The sequence below is a fragment of the Anabas testudineus genome, chromosome 1, assembly GCF_900324465.2.
Source record: "Anabas testudineus chromosome 1, fAnaTes1.2, whole genome shotgun sequence".
In the NCBI taxonomy this organism is placed as follows: domain Eukaryota; kingdom Metazoa; phylum Chordata; class Actinopteri; order Anabantiformes; family Anabantidae; genus Anabas; species Anabas testudineus.
Window position 1 is genome coordinate 7,858,992 of NC_046610.1, and position 25,406 is coordinate 7,884,397.

The 25,406-nt window shown below is 39.3% G+C and overlaps 2 protein-coding genes across 2 annotated transcripts; both read right to left on the reverse strand.

Annotated features, from left to right (window-relative positions):
• Positions 1–7,085: 7,085 nt before the first annotated feature.
• Positions 7,086–18,386, reverse strand: cpe (carboxypeptidase E). The gene is made up of 9 exons (XM_026358770.1): positions 17,987–18,386; positions 10,776–10,972; positions 10,501–10,668; positions 9,854–9,971; positions 9,372–9,554; positions 8,718–8,857; positions 8,203–8,302; positions 7,841–7,959; positions 7,086–7,645 (listed from the first exon to the last, which is right to left on the reverse strand). The coding sequence occupies exons 1-9, from the start codon at positions 18,225–18,227 to the stop codon at positions 7,547–7,549; spliced, it is 1,365 nt and encodes a 454-aa protein (XP_026214555.1). The 5' UTR covers positions 18,228–18,386; the 3' UTR covers positions 7,086–7,546.
• Positions 18,387–19,307: 921 nt separating this feature from the next.
• msmo1 (methylsterol monooxygenase 1) lies at positions 19,308–24,644 on the reverse strand. Its single transcript, XM_026358863.1, has 6 exons — positions 24,597–24,644; positions 23,052–23,345; positions 22,820–22,968; positions 21,310–21,436; positions 21,039–21,193; positions 19,308–20,136 (listed from the first exon to the last, which is right to left on the reverse strand). Exons 2-6 carry the CDS (start codon positions 23,304–23,306, stop codon positions 19,959–19,961), a joined length of 864 nt encoding a protein of 287 aa, XP_026214648.1. The 5' UTR covers positions 23,307–23,345; positions 24,597–24,644; the 3' UTR covers positions 19,308–19,958.
• Positions 24,645–25,406: the final 762 nt, after the last annotated feature.

Genomic DNA, 25,406 nt, shown 5'->3' on the forward strand with positions numbered 1-25,406 from the left:
ATAGTTAGGTAACACTGCATTCCTGTTTTATGCCTAAGGCTACAAATATGCACAAAGTGAATGGAAGTTACACAGAGAAGATACCTGGGTTTACAGCTAATACTTACGTTAAAATTACGTTCCCATTTAGCACCGAGTCAGCAAAACCAGCAGCCTGGAATTCAGTCATCATTAATGGCATCAATGTCCCTGTGACTGCACCTAATTAGCTGATGAGTTAACGAGTCCACCTTTTTACCACCATGTTCTTGACTGGTCATGACTGTTTGTCTACTGTCCTGCACACACGCGTGTTTACACTCTCTATTTAGACTCATTAGACATATTGTTGAGGAGCTTTATTAAAATATTAAATGCTTCTTAATCTGTAACCATAATTTTCCAGTCCTGTTTTATTTTTATTTTTTCCTGTTGCAAAATTTTTAATATCATGACATTTGCTTAAAATCCCAGCTTTCATTGACAAACTTACTAGTACACATAAGTTACTAATAACACCCATGGATTCTGCCTCAGACCTACCTGTGCATCATATCCTTAAAGTGTACACTGCATTTAACCTTTTCAGCATTTAACATTTATTTGTATCAATGTAAAACATTTGCACTGTTACAAATGAACTTAAATAGACATCATCTGAGAGGCTAAATCTGTAACAATGAATCTGTCACTTTGACTTTCCGTTTTAAATCTCACATTATCACAATGCTCTTATGCATTCTGAAATACATTTCCAAAATAATATTTAAAATTGAAAAAACAATAATACACAGTACATTGTGACCAGGATAAAATAGAATAACACTGGTTATTTCACTAACGTCACCAAAACTGTGGAAAAAAAGACTTAATGCCATTTTGATACCACTTTGTTAGCAAATTAATTGTATAAAGACGCGTGAGCTCAAAACTTAAAAGGTTGTAGATTTAATGTTAATGTTTGCTAAACAATTCATTAAAATGTAGAGCAAAGTTTATACTGCCAGCAACAATTAAAATACTTTTATTTATTCATTTTTGAATATCCTTATTTATTAAATGAATGAGAGAATTGCCATTTACGAGAAAATAAAGTGATAAACATGACTGTTTTAAATCAAAGTTATTAATTACCAGCTAACGTCAACTAATGGCACAGGTTTAGCATCAGAAAGCTAAGCTAAGCTAAGTTCCTTAATAGTTTGTGGAGCTGGTGACAACTAAACCAGAACTAAAAGCTAATTTAATATTGGACTTACAGTCATCAGGTCAGGGACAAAACAGGAATCTGAGGAGATGATGATACTACAGTGATTTTCTTCTGTTGAATGTATGAGTAGGTCAGTGTTTGCTAAGCTACATGTTAGCCATAGCTAAGGTGGTTTGATAGTAGCTGCTTATCTGTTTGTTAGCTGCTTTCCTCACAGCCGTCACCCCCCAAAAACTACCATAACCCCATAGAGACAGTGTCTGCTCCCCGAGTACCTAAATTATTTATATGTAAAACTAACACAAGAGGAGTAATTCATAAAAACCTAATAAAAATAAAGACGACTCCTCTCTTAGAACAAAATAACAAGAAAACAATCAAATGTGGACTGTTAAATATCAGATCTCTCTCGTCTAAATCCCTGTTAGTAAATGATTTGATAACTGACCATCAAATAGACTTATTCTGTCTTACTGAAACCTGGCTGCAGCAGGATGAATATGTCTCTCTGAATGAGTCGACCCCCTCAAGTCATGTTAATTATCATGTTCCTAGAAGCACAGGTCGGGGTGGAGGAGTAGCAGCAATCTTCCACTCAAGTTTGTTAATCAACCCCAGACCTAAACATAGTTTTAATTCATTTGAGAGCCTCACTCTTAGCCTCTCTGATCCTAACTGGAAAAATCAAAAACCAGTCCTGTTTGTTATTGTGTACCGTCCTCCTGTCCCTTACTCTGAGTTTTTAACTGAATTCTCAGAGTTTCTATCTGATTTAGTTCTTAGTGCAGATAAAGTCATTATAGTGGGTGACTTTAATATCCATGTAGATGTTGATGATAACTGCCTCAACACTGCATTTAATTCACTATTAGACTCCATTGGTTTTACCCAAAATGTAAATAAACCCACTCACTGTTTTAATCACACCCTTGATCTTATTCTGACATACGGTGTGGAAGTTGATCAGTTAATAGTTTTTCCCCAAAACCCTCTTTTATCTGACCATTTCTTAATTACATTTGAATTTACAGTACCAGACTTTACTAAACCTACAGATAAGATTCACTACAGTAGATGTTTATGTGAAAATGCTGTTGACAAATTTAAGGAACTGATTCCATCTTTTATTTCAGAGCCATGTACCAACACAGAGGAAGGCAGTTATTTCAATGTTACTCCAGCACAATTGGACTATCTTGTTAATAGTACTGGTGCTTCACTTGGAACAATACTTGATACTGTTGCTCCTCTGAAAAAGAAACTAGTGAGTCAGAGGAAGTTAGTTCCATGGTACAATTCACAAATCCGTAGCTTAAAGCAGAAATCACGTAAGCTGGAAAGGAGGTGGCGTTCCACCAATTTAGATGAATATTGCCTAGCCTGGAAAGATAGTTTAATAATATATAAAAAAGCCCTGCGTAAAGCTAGAACTTCATATTACTCCTCATTAATAGAGGCAAATAAGAACAACCCTAGGTTTCTTTTCAGCACTGTAGCCAGGCTGACAAAGAGTCATAGCTCGGTTGACCCTATTATTCCCTCAACTCTCAGCAGCAATGACTTCATGAATTTCTTTACAAATAAAATCATAACTATTAGAGAAAAAATTGATCAGATCATCCCTGCATATAGCATGGATTGTACAACAACTCTAGATCCACGCTCGTACTTAGACTGCTTCCTCCCTGTAGATCATTCTGAATTAATTTCAGTAATTAATTCCTCTAAACCATCAACATGTGTCTTAGATCCCATCCCAACTAGACTCCTCAAGGATGTCTTACCTTTGATCAGCACGTCCATATTAGATCAGATCAATCTGTCTTTACAAATAGGCTACGTACCACAGGCTTTTAAGGTTGCTGTAGTCAAGCCCCTACTCAAAAAGCCTACTCTGGACTCAGGGGTCTTAGCGAATTATAGACCAATAACCAATCTGCCCTTTATCTCTAAAATCCTTGAAAAGATAGTTTCTAAGCAATTGTACGACCACCTACGTAGCAATAACTTGTATGAAGATTTCCAGTCAGGATTTAGAGTACATCATAGTACAGAAACAGCACTGGTAAAGGTCACTAATGATCTTCTATTAGCATCAGACAATGGTCTACTCTCTATACTCGTCTTGTTAGATCTTAGTGCTGCATTCGACACTATAGATCACAACATTTTATTACACAGACTGGAACATGTCATTGGAATCAAAGGAACAGCACTAGAGTGGTTTAAATCGTATCTATCGGATAGATTTCAGTTTGTACACGTTAATGATGAGTCTTCCATGCACAGCAAAGTCAGCTATGGAGTTCCACAGGGATCTGTGCTTGGACCGATTCTTTTCACGTTATATATGTCCCCTTTAGGCAATATTATTAGGAAACACTCTATAAATTTCCATTGTTATGCAGATGATACCCAGCTATATTTATCTATGAAACCAGGAGAAACTAATCAATTAGTCAAACTTCAGGAATGCTTAAAAGACATAAAGGCCTGGATGACCTCCAATTTCCTTCTCCTAAATCCGGACAAGACAGAGATTATACTGTTTGGGCCTAAAAATCTCAGAGACACTATGTCTAAACACATTCTCACCATTGATGACTTAGTTCTGGCCTCAAGTAATACTGTAAGAAACCTCGGAGTTATCTTTGATCAGGATATCTCCTTCACTTCATACATAAAAGAAATCTCTAGAACTGCCTTTTTTCACCTAAGAAACATTGCTAAAATTAGGAGCATCCTGTCCCAAAGTGATGCTGAAAAACTAGTCCATGCATTTGTTACTTCCAGACTGGACTATTGTAATTCATTATTAATAGGATGTCCCAATAACTCATTAAAGAGCCTCCAGTTAATCCAAAATGCTGCAGCCAGAGTTCTGACTGGAATTAGCAAGAGAGATCATATTTCTCCAACGTTAGCTTCTCTCCATTGGCTCCCTGTTAAATCCAGAATTGAATTTAAAATTCTTCTCCTAACTTATAAATCCCTTAATAATCAGGCTCCATCTTATCTTAAAGACCTCATAGTTCCTTATCTTCCAAGCAGAACTCTCCGTTCTCAGACTGCAGGTTTACTTGTGGTTCCTAGAGTTTCCAAATGTAGAATGGGAGGCAGAGCCTTTAGCTACCAAGCCCCTCTCCTGTGGAACCAGCTCCCAGTTCAGGTTCGGGAGGCAGACACCGTCTCTACATTTAAGACTAGACTTAAAACTTTCCTTTTTTATAAAGCTTATAGTTAGAGATGGATCAGGTGACTCTGAACCATCTCTTAGTTATGCTGATATAGGTTATTCTGCTGGGGGACCTCTACTGATAAACTGAGCTCCTCTCCTCTCTCCTTTCTCCTGTATCAATGCAAATGCCACCATTGCATGTCATTAACTTTGTGTCTTCTCTCTCTTTTAGTTGTGTTTCCTCCTCTCTGTCTCCCTCTCTCTGTACTTTTCTGCAGGTATCCTCGGCCTGGAGCTGTACATCTCCAGAATCCAGTTCATCTGCCCAATGTTCTTGATGCTTGTTGTTGTCTTTATTGCTTGTTGTTGTCTTTATTGCCTGCTGTTCTTTTCTCTCTTCTCTTTCCACTCACCCCAACCGGTCGAGGCAGATGGCCGCCCACTATGAGCCTGGTTCTGCTGGAGGTTTCTTCCTCTAAAGGGAGTTTTTCCTCTCCACTGTTGCCTAAAGCTTGCTCAAATGGGATTGTTGGGTTTTCTCTAATATTTTGTATAAATATTTTCTGTAAGGTCTTAAACCTTACACTGTAAAGTGCCTTGAGATAACTTCTGTTGTAAATTGGCGCTATACAAATAAAATTGAATTGAAAATTGAATTGAATTTGATGTTTCTTTTTTCCCTCTAGTGACCAAAAAAGAAAATGACTGTTTCCATATTTCTACTGTGTCTGTAACAACAAAGTTTTCTTATTTAAAAAAATAAATAAATAAATTGGCCCAATAAATAATAAACCAAGTCCAAGGAACACTCTGTAGACCACTAAAATAAGGAACAGATCTGGACAAGGCTATAAAACCATATCTAAAACGTCCCTGGAGCTCAGCGCTGTGGCCTCAGCCACCCGGACCTTTTCTGGAGTCGGCCAAACTGCGGCGCTGGACAAGAAGAACCTCGATCAACTGAGGCTTCTAGAAAGTGTTGAATTCAGGATCTAAATAATTTCCATGTCTACAGTCGACATTTGCGAAACTTCATCTCACTTCCTCAAAAAGTGAGAGGAAGCGGTCTGAATACTGACTGAAGCCACTGAATTTCAGCTAAACCTAAACTGCGTACGTTCAGGATGATAAAAAGTGTACTTAGCCCAGATCATTTATCAAACAAGCAAAGATCTGATGGTAAAGTGAATTTGTTCAATGTGTTGTCTGACATAAAAAATGACTTCCACTTTGTTTTCTATTGTTTTCCCTGGGAACTGAGCTTTATTAAAACAAAAACAGATACAGATTTTGTGAGTATGGATGATTCACAAAGAGTAAGTTGGCTGCTCACATATAAAACAGTTAAATTTGTCAGGTTGTTGGAGAAACCCTGGGAAACAAGGACGACCATTTATCAGGATAAACTGCAGCAGTTCTTCCCTGTGAACAGTTAATTTGGAAGTGTTTCCACATGAACACTTCTAATATCTGCCAAGTAGCTTGAAAAACCTGCCAAGGAAAGTTAGTGCCACTTGTTTCTTACATCAAATATTGATTTGATTTGTGGTTCTTCCTGTTTACTGCACTTTGTTTAAGGTTTACAAATGATAATCTTTTTGTGAAAGCCTAATAAGGATGCACTTCCCAACCCCGTCTTATCTCATAAACAGCAAGACTAAATATACAATAATGCAAAACCAATTAAGGGAATCTGAGCATAAAACAATCATGTGTATAATTACAAAGTAATTATTCCCTGCAAATGTATTATATAATTAATATAACTTTCTATTACTGCTAATTAATAAAAATAATACCAATGTATTATATTAACTCAATAAAAGTCCTTTTAATCCCCTGTGGTTCATGTATACAATTCAAAACTATTGAATGTGTCATTGTACAATATATACTATTAAATACAGGGAGAATTAACCTTATGTACATTCCTATGCAGATTTCTACAAGATTGCTGTAGATTAATTTATGTCCTTTTATAAATACTTAGAATTACGATATACTACTTTACACATGTGTGACTCGATGCTGCAGACACTCTTGTGTGAATGTGTGTGTGCCACTGACAAACAAAGTTCAACAACACTGCAGTCTTACAACATAAAGAGGGGAGTTTTATTAATCGGTTCATTCTTTGCATTTTGTTTCTATAGCTTTACATTCAATAAATACTTAACGGGTGAATTGCATTCATACAGTCAAATGAACGTTCAGTGTCCATTCAGAAGATTAGTGTTAATTTATCCATGAAAATCAACTTCTACATGTACAGTACCACAGTTACTTACATACTACAGTATCCCCTGTGTAGTGCACATACTAAGGAATGGCTTTGGATAGACTGAGGTGGACAGATTTATAATTGTTATGGCCTTGTTTTGTTTGATTTCTTTCTTTTTTTGTTACAAAAAACATACATTTCTTGCTATCTGTCTAGATCATAAATAGAGTATATATTATAACCATTCATCTTGTGCTAAAATCAAAGCTGTGCTGCAGTCAAATAAAAAAAAATCTCAACATTAATAACATCCAGGGAGATGAGCTTGTCTGTATAGATTGTTTACAGTGATTTTACTGTGTTTTTAATGTCCCTGATTATCACAGAACCATAGTGTTGTATTGTTTTTATAATACAGGATGGAACACTGAGTATTTCTCAGCGTTTACAGTCACTGGGAAATGTGTGTGTGTGTGTGTGTGTTTTTGTGTGCTCTGCTCTTGTCTTTGTGTATTTGTACTAAAGCCTGGAGAAACAGAGACATTTAAAACAGGAAACATGACAAAATCTCATGGACAGAACCATATGGTATTCATGAAAAAACTGCTCGCTTACAGTATATAGTTACCCAGTCACTCATTGATTATATAGATGGATGCCATGGTATCAATGACGTACGATAAAGAACACATTACCACAGAAATCAACACTGATCTCACTGCCATCAAACTATCTCCTGTGTCATCAAACGCCTCCTGTGTTTCTGAGAGCGTGTGCAGGATATTCAAACAATCTACAGAATGAGGCAAACCAATACATGAATAAACAATAATCAAAGAAATGATCGAAAGAGAACAAAACAAGATGAGACAATATATTCTTTTTAGAGTGGACGGGCACACAGACTGTTGAATATATTACATCGATGTGCTGACGGTCCGATCACCAGACAAACACTTCAGAAGTTCAGTGTCTCTGACATCATCTTCCACCAGTCCATCAGCTCCTCCCGCTCCTCCTCCTTCCTCTCCATCAGAGACTCCAGCTCAAAGTCCACCTGAGGTAAAAAGAGAGAGCAACATAAAGACAGATGAGAGCTAAGTATTCGTTTAATGGGACACCTTTACATCTGCCCTCTTCAGATATAAGCTGTGATGGACTGGGCAGGGGACGAATAGTGATCAGATGATGCTGCCCTGTTTTTTTTTTTTTTTTAAAGAAGGTATATTTTAGTTTTCTCAGTGACACTTACCCTGGTTGCAGGGGTGTAGGGAACGGCCACCTTCTTGATAACGGTCAGGTATCCTGGAGCGGACGCTGCCACTTTGTAGTTTCCAGGAGCCAGTAGACGCCAATAATCTCCATCTTTAGCTATAAAATACAGATGAACTTATTACTGCATGTAGTCAAGCAACAAACACAAACACAAACACACGCCCTTTCCACAGCACGTTGTTGTCACTGCAACATGAGGAGCAAGACATCAGGCTGAAAAATGGGGGAATAGCCATCATGTCCACTAGATGGAGGCACTGCAGCATATTACCAGCATATTAGCATAAGTGTTTGATAGAGTGTGTGTTATTGCAGGTTGTTTGCACTGGATGCTGATACCTGTGGTGATGTCATGGTCTATACCCTCCACAGAGATTGTGGCATTGGAAACAGGGTTGCCCTGGAGGTCACGCACGAAGCCCTTAACACCACGGTGAACCTGCAAACACACAGAAAGAGACATATTCATCATATTTGGTTCAAAGACTGAGGGGGGTTTGGGGTCAGATGCACATTAAGAGCATATCTATGGATAGAAAATTTTGGACATTAAAATCTGACAGTAACAAGACTCATTGGATTTAAATAGAAAGACTGACCTCACCAGAATTATAATTTCCTAAAGCCCATTAAACAACCTATGTTATATTTAGTGACAAGTGATCTCTTATAGTCTAATAACAATAATAACTTCTTTCTGTTGATTAGCTAAACCCAACCATACCATACCATACCACCAGACCATAAAGGTGTCAAACAAGAAAAAGGAACTTAAAGGGATCCCTATTGATGTGATGACATTTTGACTGACTTGAAAGACTGGACACCCTTCCTAGTCCCACTGTGCTGCTAACCTGCTCTATGTAGTTGACCAGTGAATTGCGGTTCTGCTCCCAGTAGGTCTTGAGTGTGTCCTCGCTGGGAAACTTGTCACAGCTGAGCTCCAGAGTGATCTCAAAGCAGTTGCTGCTGAGGTAGTTGAAATCCTGCATTCCTGTAATGGGACAGGTACAAAACACAAGTGGGCAGAGAGCGAGAATGACATTCATGTGGCAGACGATCAGATTAAACTACATCACAGAGAATGCAGACGTTTTTAAGACGGTGAGGCTTTTCAGGATAAAGTGCAGTTGTTTCACAAACATTTTTGAAAAAATTACTGATCAAAACATCCTCATGCCAGTATCAGTGGTCAGTTTTAGGCTCTACACGGTAAATGTCATAATGTCTCAAATGCTAGAAGACTGTTTTTGTATATAAAGATGAGGTAATTCGCAGACTGTTGCAGTTGCTTAAACTGTCCACCAGAGAGCACCAGCAACTTTATTCTTCAGGTTTAAAATCTAAACATTAACACTGACCCATCACCACATATACTAAATATGCAACATTTTCAAATGTACTCAGTGAAGTATAGGAAACAATGCTTAAACTGGACATTAGTTTATAAGTTTTCAGTGTTTAACTAGATCTCTTCCAGGTACCAAGTGTCTCATGCTGTTTCTCACCTCCTGGCACACTGTACCAGGCCCCTCCGTTAGTGATGCCATCTTTGAAGCTGGAGTCGTCATCGTTCTTACGGCAGGGTGGTCGGTGAGGGTCGGACATGACTGGGTTGTACATGGAGTAGGACTTGGCCAGAGACTTGAACACCACATCATCTGGACTTGCACTGTACTCATGTGTGGATCCTTGGAGGGGGAATGAGAGAGAAGGGAACAAACAAGAGCACAATGTTTACACAGCGACCGTGATCAAGCATTTACAGCAACACCTGCATCTGCAACATATTAACAGTATGCACTCAACACTTTTTGTTTGTCCTGGGTAATAAAGCACAGGAAGCTGTAGGAAGAAACATTTTCCACTCACAAATAAAAAGTTTGTTGTTTCAGTTATAAGTCAAACACGTGTCTCATTAAAGTTGCGTAGACATTTTTACATAAAAGAAATGTGTGTTTATGTACAATTTAACAAAGGAAACGCATACCAGTGCGGGTCTCGTCATATGGATAGTTGGCCACCACGTCTCCTCCGTGCAGGTTGGCTGAGAGGACAAAAGGAATGTCCATGATCCAGTGGATCACTGCTTTGGTCTCTGGAGCCAGCTGCAAAGACGAAATCATAAAAAGTCTGCAAACATATAAACACAAGCGGCACCTGCAAACAAGTCAAACAGGCTTGACCTGACTCAGCTTGTGTCTCACAAAACCATTGTACTGGGTGATATGTCCGTTCTATATGATGATGATGGACGCTGTCATTTCTCTGTTCACCAGATGTGCCAGAAATGCTGCTGTGTGATGTCTTTCACATTATCATTTGATGCACTGTTAATATAAAATATTCACCATTGCCATTTTAAATGAATCCCATGTACACCATCCTCCTGCTGTAAATGTTAATAACACAACCAGCGTTTTATTGGTTTATTCCTCTGCACTTTGTTTATTCATGTTAGCATGATGTTTGCTAAAAGCTACGGTGGCCAGATGGTGGGGGAAATGTACTTATTTTAAAATCTGAACCTATATATTTGTGACCCTTTTTTAAGAAATTCAAGTAAGGAAGTGTGATATTTGTTAACAACATGAATTAACACTGGCCTTATTATTTTAGACCTGTCTGTCCGCGTACCTTAGTGTTTTCATCCACGGCCTTCTTCATGTTCTGCAGAAGGTGGTTGTTGGCGCCACCCTCCCTCTCGTTGATGTAGATGATGCGGTCCAGATCAGGGAAGTTACGGTTCAGATCCACACCCTGAGCGTTACTGCGACCCACAAACCAGTCCTTGATCTCTCCAGGCTGACCAGGAAACAGGAGATGATGGTTACACAGACACACATTGTGTTGAGCTTGAATAATCGCTGCATATGTGTAATTTACAGCGAGTTTTCTCATGCTGGTGTCACCTGTGAAGCGGCCTTCTCGAAGCCATCTGGGTTCATAGAGGGCATCAGGTGGATGCGGGTGTTGTGGATGAGGTCGATGATGGTCTCGTTGCCTTGCTGGTACTGGTTGCACAGGTACTGAGCCAGGTAGATGAGCAGCTCTCTGCCCACCGCCTCGTTGCCGTGCATGTTGGCGATGTACTTAAACTCAGGCTCACCTGCAGGGAACAAAAAGACACATCATCAAAAACAGCACTATAATCCTACATCTTGTATTCAACCTTCATCTGTATAATGTCGTCATAGCTCAGAGTAAAACACTGAAATTAATTAGAATGGGACAGAGAGGATTTTTTACAAGGGAGGAGGATTTAAATAGGATTGACAACAAATGTAACTTTGACCAGCTTCAACCAACCACAGTTTGCTTCAAAACACAACATAACATTACAGAGAAGTCATTTGTTATTTCGGTTTTCCTGTATCCAAACACCAATTAGACCGACTATAACAAAGGCTCCACGCACTCAGCAGCGACACACTGACTTATCAGCAGAAGGTTTACACAGAGTAGAACAGCCCAGAGCTGCGCTTGGACCATAATGACTGAGACACAGTGGATTATCGAGTGACACTGTCACAGGTTGTTCTGCCTGAATCTCGGTGGAGTGACAGGTCTGAGATCAGATTAAACTACATCACGGAGAGTTTGAGTCCAGGACACGACATGAGAAAAGTAGGGCTACTCAGGGACACTTAAAACCAAACTCTCTCATCCTTACAAAAAAATTCACAATAAAACAACAGATGCGCATATATTCATGTTTTAACACATCTTTAAATGTTAAAGTATGTAAATAAATGTAAATATATAAATATGCTAAACACATGTTCCTGTGTGAAAACATGAAAGTGTCAGTGCCCAAAACAGTATGTCTAGTAGGGTGAAACAGACTGGGACATCTTGGTGATGTTTCTATATTATTGAGAAATTATATTTATTCACTATGTCTGTGTGTGTGTGTGTGTGTGTGTTTATAAAGAATAACTAGGCTGCTTTAAGTTTTATTTTCCTGTTTCTTAGGATGTAGGTGTGATGTTAGAGCTAATTGTTTCAGTATGTTTCATAAGACTCTGTTGAAATAAATGAGGCTCACACCATGTTTCATATGCTAATCAGCTTCTGTTTCCTCATATATACAAATATATATTTACACATATGAGTGAAAGATAGAGAGAGAAAATATATAAAGTGCTTTGACAAACTGAGAAAGAGGATGGTGTATTGTGAGCTGCAGGATACAGTAAACACTCTTTTCATTAACTACTAACCAGTGATTAGTGGCTTCTATAAATGAACAAAAGAACTTCTCTGAGCACCGGAGGAAAACAGTTCTTATGTGCAGATCTGTTACAAGGATGAAATTGAGGTTGGCAGATGGTGCAAACCCAAAACTGTGTGTGTGTGTGTGTGTGTGTGTGTGTGTGTGTGTGTGTGTGTGTGTGTGTGTGTGTGTGTGTGTGTGTGTGTGTGTGTGTGTGTGTGTGTGTGTGTGTGAAGTCAAATTGCAGCAGGGGTCCTGTTTTAATTGAGGCTATGTGTGTGTTTTCATTTTTTCTTTTCTTCTATTCTGTTTTTGGACATTTTCAGTGCTTCCTTTCTTCATGTCATCAGAATTAATATATGTGCATGTGTGCAGGTTTATTTTTAAATTATTTCTGTGTTTTGATATCTCTCAAAGAATCCCAGTGGCTTTGTGAGCGAATAACACATGCACACCGCCCAGTGCACATCTGGAAGTCAGGTTATTTTTAAACGCTGGAAACTAGGTCCTCTCTGAGTTGCTACTAATGACTCCAAGCCAGCAATTAACTCTTTCCATCATGTTGATGAATGGCTTTTACAGAGTCTGACAGAGCTGTCAAACACATGCGCACACATGCTCATACACACACACACACTTGGAAGTTGGACTCTGACAAACTGAGTTACCGTGATCCAAGCTATTACACAGATGCTCAGTGTCTGGAGACCGTTTCCTTTCTCCCATAAGAACCATGTTTTTAAGTTGCTGATGTCCATGTTAGTGTGTGACCGATTACATGCTTAATGTATGTTCCAACACATGTACGGTAGGAACTGATGAATTTAGCATGTGCTTGGATGAGTTTTGGGTACTGCTTATAAGAAGAAGGGCAGACAAGTAAAAAAGGTTGCTGCAGAATTCTCAGTGATGAATAACAGTTTGTATTAATATCATTAATTACCAGTTTTGCTAACTCATGCTTATGTAACAGCTCTGTTTCCTCTCTTGGAACAAGAAGACGTGCATTTCGACAAGAGGCTGCATTTTTACACAAAAGCGAGCGTGATGTGTTACTGCGTAGGTGGAACAAATCAAAATGTCTTTTCTCCTCTCAAGCCAGCTCCCGTCCTCTCAATTTATTCCTCTTCTCAGTCAAACTGTCGGCCCCTCTCTGAGCACTTACTAAGTCTTATGCACATATGCACACAGAATTAAAGAATATGTGCACATATACTCCACTGTGGTCATTTTCCTAACATTTAATGTAAAGAAAGTGGACGGTGTATACTTCCTACATATGTTCACAGTGGAACAAATCCTATGTTTTTTAGGACGGCCTCTTAAATATTTCTAAGTGATCAGATCTTCTGAAGCTTTCCTGTGTTTCTCCACAGGTCGATATAAAGCATCAGATGTTGACAAAACCCACTGCATCATCCTTCGCTTTGTCAGAAACTATCAAACATGTCTGACAGGTGATCAATACAGTTTCCTAGGTGACCACGATATAATGACTTCAGCTGCGACGTCATTAGGGAAGCACCGCGTTAGCGTGCTCTCAGTCGCCGTGGCAACCGTGACACAGGCAGGTGCTCTGCAAGACAAATCAGTTCAGAGGTTGAGTCAACACACTCTCAGTCTGCATCCGTGTACACTCACACTCATACACGTAAACGTAGCAGAGATGGAAAAAAAGAGGAGAGGAGGCAAAATAAAACCTTTCTATAATAGCTGGTACACATATAATGTAGACCCAAAGTGCCCAAACTTCCTTGTTTCTGCATCATTAACTTCTGTAAGAGGACAAGATGTTTCTCTTATGTTTTATAGTTCAAATATAGGCGTCATAGTAAGATATGACATGGATGGACATGTGACTCCATGTGTCCATCCACCCATTCATTTTCCTAACCGCTTGTCCTCTTAAGGGTTGTGGGAGTTCTGCAGCCTGTGTCATCTGGTAAGAGGTGGGGTACACCCTAGACAGGAAGCCATTCTATCATGTATATAGACAGGAAGCCATTCACACTCACGTTCACACCTATGAGCAACTTAGAGTAATCAAGGACAATACGACAATATCTTATACATAAAGCTGCAGTTTCTACAAAATAACTGCTGGTTTGTGTCTGGCAAAATGAGAAAGTGGTAGAAAAAACTTGGAAAAAGGATGCTCTGGTAAACTAAACAGACAGCATGACATGATGAGATTCAGAAGGCAGCACAGTAAATAGTACAAAAACAGAGAGGATAAAAAAACAAAGAGGAGGAAGAAGATGAAAGGTGGCAAAGAAATACACAACGGGAAGAAGAACTGAGATCAGAGTGAAGGCAGAGGAGGAGGACGCATGTGGCTGATGTATAATAAATGACCTCTGGCTGATGCCTCGGCCTTTCTCTCATCCTCTTTCCGTTTCTGTCTCTGCCTTAACCCACCTCTCTTCTTCTTCTTCTTCTTCTTCTTCTTCTTCTTCTTCTTCTTCTTCTTCTTCTTCTTCTTCTACCTCACACTCCTAAACATTTTCCCGTTTTCTCAATCATCATTCCTTCCTTTCTTTTTTTAGCTGGCCTTTCTATCGACTCTTTCTTCCTTTCAGCTGTTTTCTCTATCTATGTCTCAGATTCTCATCACAACTACACTGTCCAGAAATCCAGTTTTACTCTCTGTTCCATTGTTCTGTTTTCTATTAGGAACATACTGTTTTTCCTATGAATTCATCACCGCATATGTCATTTGATATGACTGTATCCAACAGTGTGTCTGGCTGCTGTACACTTAAACTGGGCATCTGTGTGCGTGCTCACTGGGGATTATATACTTCCTCTGTCATCTGATAAAACAGTCTAGTGTGGAGAACTTATGGCTGTCTCTACCATAATAGATGGCTGGAGTAGTGTAGTAGATGAAGCAGTGCCTCATACTGACGGGATTTCTTTTCACACCTTAATACAAAAATAAACAAGATAGGTCACAAGATAGGATTTCTCCCCATATGACGCAGCTTGTAAATAGTTCCAGACGTGTGAGTGAAAAGAATTTAGCCTGAGCTTGTTTCACTGCAGAGAAAACCATCTCTACCATAACCACCTCTTTTAGCTCTTGTTCACTCACTCCTATCCTATGAGCCAGCTGTGAGACATGAGCACCTCCATCAAGTGACAAAACGTCACCGTTGTTCAGTGGTTGCTGTGATGATTGATGCACTTAAACCAAAACAATAAGCTAAAAGACACTAAAACTCAATATGTTTGTGATCATTTTCTGTATGTTCATTACTAAAGGTCAACGCAAACATAAATTTAATATTGTAATATTCTATATTTTTGTTCTGTGTCTGTGAAACTAGAACAGAGCTGGTTCATATGTGCCCGAGAGCTCAGCTGTTGTTCAACCAACCTCGAGTCGCAGCCTTTGAAGCTTTTGGGTTTTGTTTAAATGCAGCAGTCTCACTATTGATCACAGATCACTTTAATAGTTTTTTAACTACAATGGGCACAGGGAAATAAGGTCTCTGCACACCTGAACAGGTGCAGTGGAGGTTTGCGTATTCTCCCACACACTGTTTCACTGTAGTAGTTATTGATCTATAGTGTTTCAGTCACTCTGACCTTCATCTGGTATCTGGGGAAAGAACTGCATTGTATGCAGCCATGAGCCACAGTTGTCCGACGAGCTAAACACAGTATTTAATTAAATACCATATTTACCACACCAAAGTTACTGTACTTTCTACTATCACTCACTTCCTACAACACACACACACTGTGTGTTTACACTCTTGGCTGTAGACATTGTTCCTGTGCCGCAGTGTATGACAGATGGCTGCTAACTCGCAGATGCATGAGCTCAGGACGGTCGCCGTCCAGAGCCAGCCATCCAGCCAACCACGAGCTGCCAGTCAGCTCAGCGCACTAAGCCGATCTGTTGCCCTGGCAACTGCTATTTTGGCTCCACCTTAGTGCTTCAGCACACTGCAGGGTCAGGTAAAATATCCATAGGGCACCTTAAGGAACGATTCCCCTCCTTGTGAATTTGATTCTTCTTGTCCCTCATTTATCTTTTTCTTGTTCTTGTTATTGCACTAAAACCATCATCATCACTTTCCCGTGTCACTCAGTGTCCGGAGCCCATCTCCCTGTTTTCTCCTCCTCTCTGTGGATGTTTTGCTCAGCAGAGCGCAGGGAAGAGGAGGGGTGGGAAAGGAGGGGGGGAGGTGCTACCCCTTGTTGGTGAAGCAGCGGCTTGGAAACTCATCTGGTAGTAATAAGGGCTCCACATTGCTACTGTGACTCATGCCTGCGCACGCCCACCAGACTATTACAGGCTTATTTAGTACATACGTCTGGTCATTACACAGTGTGGCTGTATGGACTGGAAAACACTAAAAAACTGTGGGGCACTGTTACCACACAGAGGAGAAAATACACCTTTACCTAAAAATATTACATGAAAAACCACAACTTACAGTGTCTTGTAAACTACATACACAGTAATTACAAGTGCAGTTTCCTCTTTCCTTTGAGGGCCTCATCTCAGGAATACTTGAGATGAAATTATTCACTTCCTGCAGGATGTCTGTCAGCTCTTCTTACATTTGGAGCTTTAAGAGAGGAATCACTGACCCCGTTCCCAGGTATTCGTTAAAGGGTCATCTAAAAAGTACATGTAGGCTACAACAGGCTAATCCATTAGAGTTGCATTATTCTTCCTGGCGTCCACTCAGTATTAGGAGTACACTGTATCACACCTACTTACTGACTAGGTCAAACATGGTTTGTATCAGACTGTCATGGACATTCTTGGACTTATTTTCATCTCTGTCCTCTGTTTTTTTTTTAATGGCGGCCGATACGGGGAAGGTAAAAGGGAGGAAACTGGCTCTTAGTGTTTGTCTCCATCTCCAACAAGATTAAGCAAAAGAGGCGTCATCCTCCATTTAAACAAAAGCATTTGAAGCCCATCCACAAAATGCTTCCTTTTAGCAGTGTATGGAAACTGCAATAACAAGCAGGAATAATTATCTGCTCCAGCTGTAGCTCACATTTTAATGACTGCATCTGCACAATCTCCAGATTCAGTCACACTTTACTGGACTGTGAATTAGGTGACAAACACATAAAAATAGAATTTCTCTGTATGTGTTCGCTAATCGTGCCTGGACAAGAAGAGAGGTTGGTGCATTGCATCCTAAAACAGCAGTGGTGGTTGCTGTACGTTTGCAGTTCCTATGGCTGGTGTGTAAACTGCCCCTCAAACCTTTTCACATTTTCTCACATCACTTCTTCTGCTCTGTGGTTTCTGCAGCCTGTGATCCAGTTCTGACAGATGGAGCTGTGTGATGGGAAGTCATGACTGTACTAACCTCATCAGGCCTTACAGCTTCATTAAATATTCAAATACTTCCTTCTTCTTGCAGCCAAAAACTTCTGATACACATGCTTTTGATTGGAAAATTAAATTATTGAATTACTGATTTAAACGCAGCCCAATGAGCCAAAGCATGATCCAGTGTCTTAGGGATGTTTTCAAACAATCACGACTCAGGATCAACCCGAACAGATCCTTATCAGCCAGCAAAATGGCGGCTTTGCGTGGCTGATCCCACAATCTATCATCTAGATTCCTCAGAAGTGATGCAGCAGGCCGTGCGCCCAGGCGCAGCGCGACACACCTGCGCTCCTCCTCTGATGTTTTCTAGGCGACTGAGCGACATCAGCCACACAAGTCATCACTGGAGCACATTAACACTCACATTAAATGAAAGCATTACCAAGCTGCTATGCGCAATAGTGCGTAATGTGTTTGTGTCATCACAGCCTGTGGTGATGGGATCCTACCAGGCAGGAAAGCGGGGACAAAGGCAGCTGGATGGGACGCACATTCACCGCATTATTACAGACTTTGCGTGTGTGCGTAAAACTGACCAGGTTCGTGCGTCCCGGGGTTGTCGGACATCTCCAGCACCAGCAGCTCGCGGCCCTCGAAGCTCTCCCCGATGGTGTAGATGCGGGTGATGGTCGGGCACTGCAGCCACACCGACACCAGCGCCTTCCGCAGCTCCTCATAACGGTGGTACTCGAAGGAGATCTCCCCGTCAGCGCCGGCTGAGTGGACCAGGGCGACCACCGCGGCCCCGAATAGAAGAACCGTAAGGAAGCGTTTCATTGTGGTAACTACTTTTCCCTAAGCCCTGTCTGCTTGTCTGCCTGCAGCTTGCACTCAAGCCTTATCACTGTGCTGCAGCCTCGCTCTGGGCTATAAATATACGTCTCTCTGCGCTCGCTCTGCCTCTGTGTGTGATGCGCTGCTGTACCTGAGCGCAGACTCTTTGTCACCCTCCAGTGTCAAGTCACAGACAAGACTGAAATACCCGGTCAGGATTTTCAAATTAAAATGTTTGTCGTTCAGAGATGAACACCAAAAAGGTGCAGCTTCAGGTTCAGTCAGTTCAGTAGGAAGGGCTCCTGACACACACCTTGTTCTAGACAAGCAAGTGTTGAATATAAATACCGAACTCTTTGGCCAGTGTGATACTACTGTGTCCTTGTATGGCAAAATCTTTGTCAACATGAATTTGATTAATCTAATATTTGTCAAGAAAATAAAAAACACATGTAGTTACATTTCGAGTCTAGTGCTAATTGAATTTTCTAGTATTTTCTTTTTTTAAAGACAGTTTTTCAATTAAGCAGAAACAATATCCACATATGCACTGATAGATGGTCTCCTGTAAACATCCCCATATTGGCACCAAAATAAATGCAGCCAATGCAAACACATTCTTAAATGCTGCTGGTGGATAATCAATTCTGACATAATGGTAAAACGTATTATTTTGGCATTCATTTGGTTAGTTTTATTGTTACATTTAATCATGTTGTCGATTTATAAGAGTTTTAAAAGAGATTGAGTCTTTAGTCCGTCACTTCCTGTGTGGTGGCTGCTGCTGCTGTTGGCTGACTTGATGCTGCTATGTGTGCAGGATGTGTACTGTAGGGGTGTGTCCACAGTGCAGCACAGAGATGGAGGGAATCGCACGAACACTTGCAGAGCACATACTGATCTGTAATGTTTATCCTAAACATGGGCATCCAAGCAAACTGCAACTTGTCTTTGCATATCTGTGTCAATAATGGCACAGACATGAATTCATCTGACCAGTCAATTAAAACTGCAAACAAAATCAAACTCCTGCTCAAATGCATTCAAATATTTTTATTGTAATATGATAAAAACACAACAAACAACATTTTCAATGTTTATTCTTGTAAAAATTAACACAGCATTCAATTATTCAGTGTTAAACATCATAGGATTGAACAACTCAGCAGCTTGACGAGTCAATTCCTTTTCATCAACAATTTACAGATGGGTTTATATCAAATATGTCTGACTTTCATAAATCGACACTGAGTTTAGAGTTAAGAGTTAGAGTTCCCACTGACCTCCTACAGCTTAACAGTTAAAACCGCGTCACAGTGACTCAGTTTAACTCAAGAGGAAGCGCTAAAGTGCAGAGACATTCAGAGGTATACTGAAGCATTTCACAAGAAAGTCATGGTACAGCTTTTTTTCATTCAATGACCAAGCAAAGCGACAAATTAAAATGAGGATGTCAATGGTTTTATTCAGCCAGCAGCTGTTAACAGAGGCATACAACAATATGCTGTTTCCGGAAAGGCACATGAGGAAGACTGAAATCATGATGCTGTCCAACTGAGAATCCAGCTGCAACAGTGCTGATTCAGTTAAAGTACACATTTCGTGTCTGTGTGTGTGTGTTTAAGTGCACCGAGAGGAAAGTAGGAACGTTTTCTGTGCTCACTGTGAGACTCGCTGCCTCTTCCCTCCTCCTGACAAATCAGGTGTGTGAGTGCTAAGAGAGTTGTGAGCGCTTTACTGATCCTTCTTCTGCATGTACTTGTTGTACTGGTTGTCTGTATTTAGCAGCTTGTCCCACCAGGTGAAGGTGGAGGCGTAGTTTCCAACGAAGTTCATGTGGTGGAAGTCATGAAAACGGGTGCCGGCGTAGAACGGGATCAGGTGGAGCGGGTTCATAGGGATGTCATAACCGCTAAACAACAGAAGAAGAAGATAAATAAATGTAAAAAAAAAATGACTCAAATAAGCACATTTCTCAAAAATCTAATTTTCCAGCAAGACAAAAAACATTTAGGTGCGCTTAACATGGTTATACATATGTATATATATGATGCCTGGATGCTAAGAGATATGGGTTTCTACTCTACTGCAGAGTGTCTGATTGCAAACTAAAATATGTGCTTGCTTGGTCCTCTTGAAGTCTGATCTTTATGAAGTTTCGATTGTCTAACGCTTTTATTTGCAAAGAAAAGGCATAATTGAACACACTAAGCTAAATCTTTTTGTGTTATGCTCTATGAGTCATAATCTGGTTGTTTTGGGTGTGCAAAATAGGTTCATTTAAATGTTTTTGTTAACAATTGATAAATGAACATAAACTAGTAATTAATAATAAAAAATAATGCTTAAAATAATAAAAATCAAGCTTAAAATCCTAAATGAATAATCCTGAACCTGGACACTCAAACCATAACCAGTTTTGAGATATTTAATCTGACCCTAACCAGTTACATCTCTACCTACTATCAAGCCTTGTTAACGACATTAATGTTTAATCTAACAGTTGTGTACAATGATCACATCTGGTGTCCCGTGGGGCCACCTAGTGGTCAACCACACAGTTTACAGACAGAATTAGCATGATGAGAAGCGTGCAGGTTCACGTTTAACTTTCACTCCACTTGTTGTTGTATTACAACTTCTGTTCTGTTTCTCCTTCATTAAAGTTAAATGTTTGTGAAATGTCACCACGATGTTAAGTAAATATGCAGTGGTCAGCTCTGGCCAACTCTTGAGCCTTAATGTGCAATATTTTAAGCAGCCTCCTAAGGAAGTAGAGGGCAGCAGGAGAGAAAATGTGTTACTGTGTCCTACCTGTGGACATCAATGGTCTCCAGCAGGCGGAAAGCCACCCAGGCCCACAGGAGGAACACGTGGTTACAGAAGATCATGATGCCGATAAAGAATCCAGCACCGAGGATGATAGTCTCCGCAGGATGGGCGTATTCTGCCTGCATGCCAAATGGAGCCTGGAGAACAGCATACAGATGTACCATTAATTTTACAGGAAGCTACGTTAATAAGTAACCACACTGATAGGAGATCAACCAGAAAGCCTGTTGGTGTTAATGTCGCTCAAACTTACAGTGAACTCGTGGTGGACTTTGTGGATGTATTTGTAGATCCTGCGGTGATGCAGCAGGCGATGGAGGAAGTAGTGCCAGGTGTCTTCAACAACTGCACAACCGAGGCACTGAGCCAGGAGATACGGCCTGGAAGAAGAGAGAGAGGGAGAGAAAAAGTCAGTGAGCTATCCCAACAAAACAAACAAAGTGATCTGAATGAAGGCCCACAGACAAATGTCAGATTAACAGTCAGGCCATTAAACTTAAACCATGAGTTCAATTCAAAATGTTCAATCCACCAGAGAACTGACAGCCACATAACAACATCCAGTATTATTATAATATATATCCACAAAAAAGGTTTAACTCATAAGCTAAATAATGTATAGTATAATGCTTTTAATAGTTTTTAACAATAGTATATAACATAACAGGTTTTCTTTACCACAAAGTTAAATTCAAAAACATATTAAACAGCATTAACATGTGATTTCTTCACATTTTTTCTAGTTTGTCTTATTCAACAGTCAGATTAGATTTGTTCCTAACATGCTTATAGTCTAAGCGACATCTTCCAAATTTGTCACATTTCGTGGATATTTTCCAAACCTTCAGCCTTTTTAGTCTAAAATTCCTTCTGTTTTTACACTTTCCCTTCACTGCAGCTCAGCAGGGAAACACTGTCCAGGGAAACACAGACAGAGAATTTTAATCTAAAAATACTTTGGCTTTGGAAGGTATCCACTTGCTTTGATGAAACTCAGAGAGCTAAAGCCTCATATTAGCTTTAGATACAGATTTGAATACATGTCTGTACAGACTGAAGTCTGTGTATTTTACAGTGTGAGCAGGATGAAAGATTCGAGCAAGAAAAACCTCTTTCAGTGTTCACATGTGCATCTGACTCAGGCCTACAAATATACAAATATATAATATATCTAATACAATCACACATTTAAAATGTAATATACTGTACTCTATTGAGTTAGTATGTTAATTATTTTTATTGTTAAGTAAGTGATTATTGCTGATCTTTTACTTGTTTAATTATCACAAAGATATTCTATACTTTTGATATTTTCAGTTTCACATATTATTACATTTCTTACAATATACTGTAATTGCGTTTTAGGGGTGCAATAATGCAGAGCCTGTGTACAAACATTTTTCAATGCAATCAAAATATTATATATTTTTTAATAACTGAATTTATTAATCACAATTCACTTTATTTTCTCTTAGTCTTTACTATAGCCTGTGTGGTTCTTTTACGTCTTAGTTTGTTGTTGGACTGTTCTTTTGAAGGTTTTTCTTTTTTTTAATGTACATATTAAATATTTTGTCAATAAAGTAAAATAATATATCAGATATATATTTCTGTCCGGATCATTTTGTCCATGGTTCATTCACACCCTGAAAATGACAACTATAACGAGCGTGTGTAACAATAACTTCTCTGCTCTACAGCACTTTATATCTACTGGACTTTGAACATGACGCGGTTTAGATTTGTACTGAGAGCAGACTGACCAGCGTGGCATGGAGTCCCAGTCGTACGGGATGTTGAAGAACTCAGTGAAGTAATAAGTCCCACAGATTAAAGGCAGCTGAATGAAGAAATGGTTGAACATCAACATCTTGAAGCATCTCCACTGTTTCTCCCAGGTCTCTGGTTTATCCTGTGTGAACAGATAGAGCAATCATTTAGAGCAAACCCCAGACGGCCATAAAACCATATACAACATTTAAAAAACACACAAACCTGTTGGATCTTATATTTCTGCATGAAGGGCATGAACTGGAAGAGAAAACCTGGCAGACAGAACAGGAAATAGATGAACTCGTGCACGATGAGCGATCCCCAGGTGGCAATTTGGAACTTGGTGTAGTTGTCCAACATGTAGTCCCAGGCGTGTTTCAGAGGAGGCTGGAAGGGGTTTTCTGGTAGTACTGCATCAACGTACTCTACCGCGAGGTAGGCAGAGCTCAGGATGTGTGCCGTGCCGTTCACCGCCATGATGAATAACGCAAGGTGACTGCAGGTCTAGGGGGAAGACTGCAAGACAGAAACATAGTGTTACATTGCAGTAACTAAAAATAATATTTTTTTATTATATTTTTTTTGGTATATTTATTGTATATTTTTAATATACAAGTTAAAAATGCAAGGTTGGAAGTATTAGATAATATATCTTTCAATTACACTATTCAAGTCATTTTACGCTACATTTCTTTAAAAAATAAACAAAAGCAACGTGAAGAAGAGGATTAAAAAGAAACTAGACCTTAAATTAATGATATAAAACAACAAAGGATCTAAATCATAATAACAAATAAAAGAGAGAATATAAAATCATTATCATAACGAAGATTTAACACAGAAATATCAAGCGCACAGAAATCAGTCATCCTTTTAAAAAACAAGCATTACAAACAAAATACAAATTGTGCATAAAAGACAACATATTAATAGCAAAATATACTAGAGAAACTTTCTCCTGTACTAGAGGGAACTGTACACTATTTAAAGGCTAACATATGTTTTGTATACCATATTGGAACTGATATGCTGGTTACCAAATAAATGATGTGGAATAACCTCTGAATGGTGGGGGAGTAAACACGAAGGAGCATATACTCATTCATACACAGATACACTTGTCTAAACACTTGATACAGTACTAGGGCTAATAGGACTAAATTCAGAAGATCATCTACGATAAGCTGCACAACAACTAACTGATACAATCAAACAATCAAAATGTTTTTTTCCCACACAAGCTACAAGTGATATGTCAATCCCACATGTCAACTTTAGTTTTTTAAGTCTCAAACAAATTACACATTGTTTTGTGTTTTGGGCTGCATTAGTTTTCCACATGAGCATTAAATGTGTTACATGTGCAGAACTGCATTTATAAGGATGCAGAATGACACTAATAATCAACTGTGCAACTATTTGTAAGTTTCAGTGTAACTCACATAGACAGACTGCTCTGGCTCTTACAGCTGCAAATAAAGGTGTTAAAACCTCATTCAGAAGACTTGACAGATCCAGTTCTGAGTTTGATGCTATATTAATATCTGTACTAACTAACTACTACTGCTACCTGCACACCAGCTTGCCTGCGTATTTATTAAACAATACGCGTTATACAACAGGTCTTAAGAAGAGTTTCGCTCGCTGTCACAACTGGAAACCATAAATTATTAGACGGCACGCCTGAATAACCAATACGCATTTGAAATTGTACATAAAAATCCAGCTCCATGTCTTAATTTCAGCAAATAACGACGACAAACTCACCTTTCCGCGGTTCGTCCCGTCTACCTGAGCGAGAGGAGGCCAGCCGGGTGAAGTACAGTAATATCGAACAATCTGATTGGCCGAGAGGAGAGGAGACTGACGTAGGAGGGCCGACCGGCCTTGTTGATTGGTCAATTGAATGGAGTGATGATAGTGAGACTGAAGGTTTCTACAGTAACAGCCAATCAGAGGCGAGCTTGAACAGTGTCGTTCAGACTGATATAGGAAGAGATGGGGTGGTCAGAGAACTTTGAGTCATGTGTTTCCTCATTTAAATTATTATTAAACAGGCTGTAATTCTATTGTCAAGTTTTTAAAAGTCTTGTACAGACACATGTGCTGTGGGAGAACTTATTATCATTATATTATTATTTAAGTATCTCCAAAAAAGGCATGTAAAAAACTTTTATTAAGTTCTATTTATCTATTTAATAATTATGCAGTTGTAGATTGTTCCGATTTTTCTTTTTGAAATTCATTAACAAAATGTAAAGCTAAGTATATCACTGTGCATGACAAATTATACACAATTGCAAGAACAAGTATGTGAACCTTTTTCTGCATTATAAAATGTAATCTAATCTTCATCTAAGTCGAGAGTATTAACAAATATAATGTGCCTAAAGTAATAACACGTCTTTTTTGAGGACAACCATAAAAAACTCATAGTTCTAGTGGAAAAAGTATGTGAACCCTTTGAATAATGACCTAAAAACAGCTAACTTGAGTCACGTTGAGTCCTGTTAAGAAAATTAGTTTTGAAGTATGGACTAGAGCTACTTCAACTCACAAAAAATACTCCACATAAGA

Coding starts and splice junctions, on each gene's coding strand:
- cpe (XM_026358770.1), bottom strand. CDS start 18,227: ATGAAACGCTTCCTTACGGTTCTTCTATTCGGGGCCGCGGTGGTCGCC. Junction 9,972..10,500: donor CCGTGGATGAAAACACTAAG/GTACGCGGACAG, acceptor TCGTCTTTGCAG/CTGGCTCCAGAGACCAAAGC. Junction 7,646..7,840: donor CCTACACCCCTGCAACCAGG/GTAAGTGTCACT, acceptor TTTTTACCTCAG/GTGGACTTTGAGCTGGAGTC.
- msmo1 (XM_026358863.1), bottom strand. CDS start 23,306: ATGGCGGTGAACGGCACGGCACACATCCTGAGCTCTGCCTACCTCGCG. Junction 21,437..22,819: donor TGGGACTCCATGCCACGCTG/GTCAGTCTGCTC, acceptor CTCTTCTTCCAG/GCCGTATCTCCTGGCTCAGT. Junction 20,137..21,038: donor GAGACCATTGATGTCCACAG/GTAGGACACAGT, acceptor TCTGTTGTTTAG/CGGTTATGACATCCCTATGA.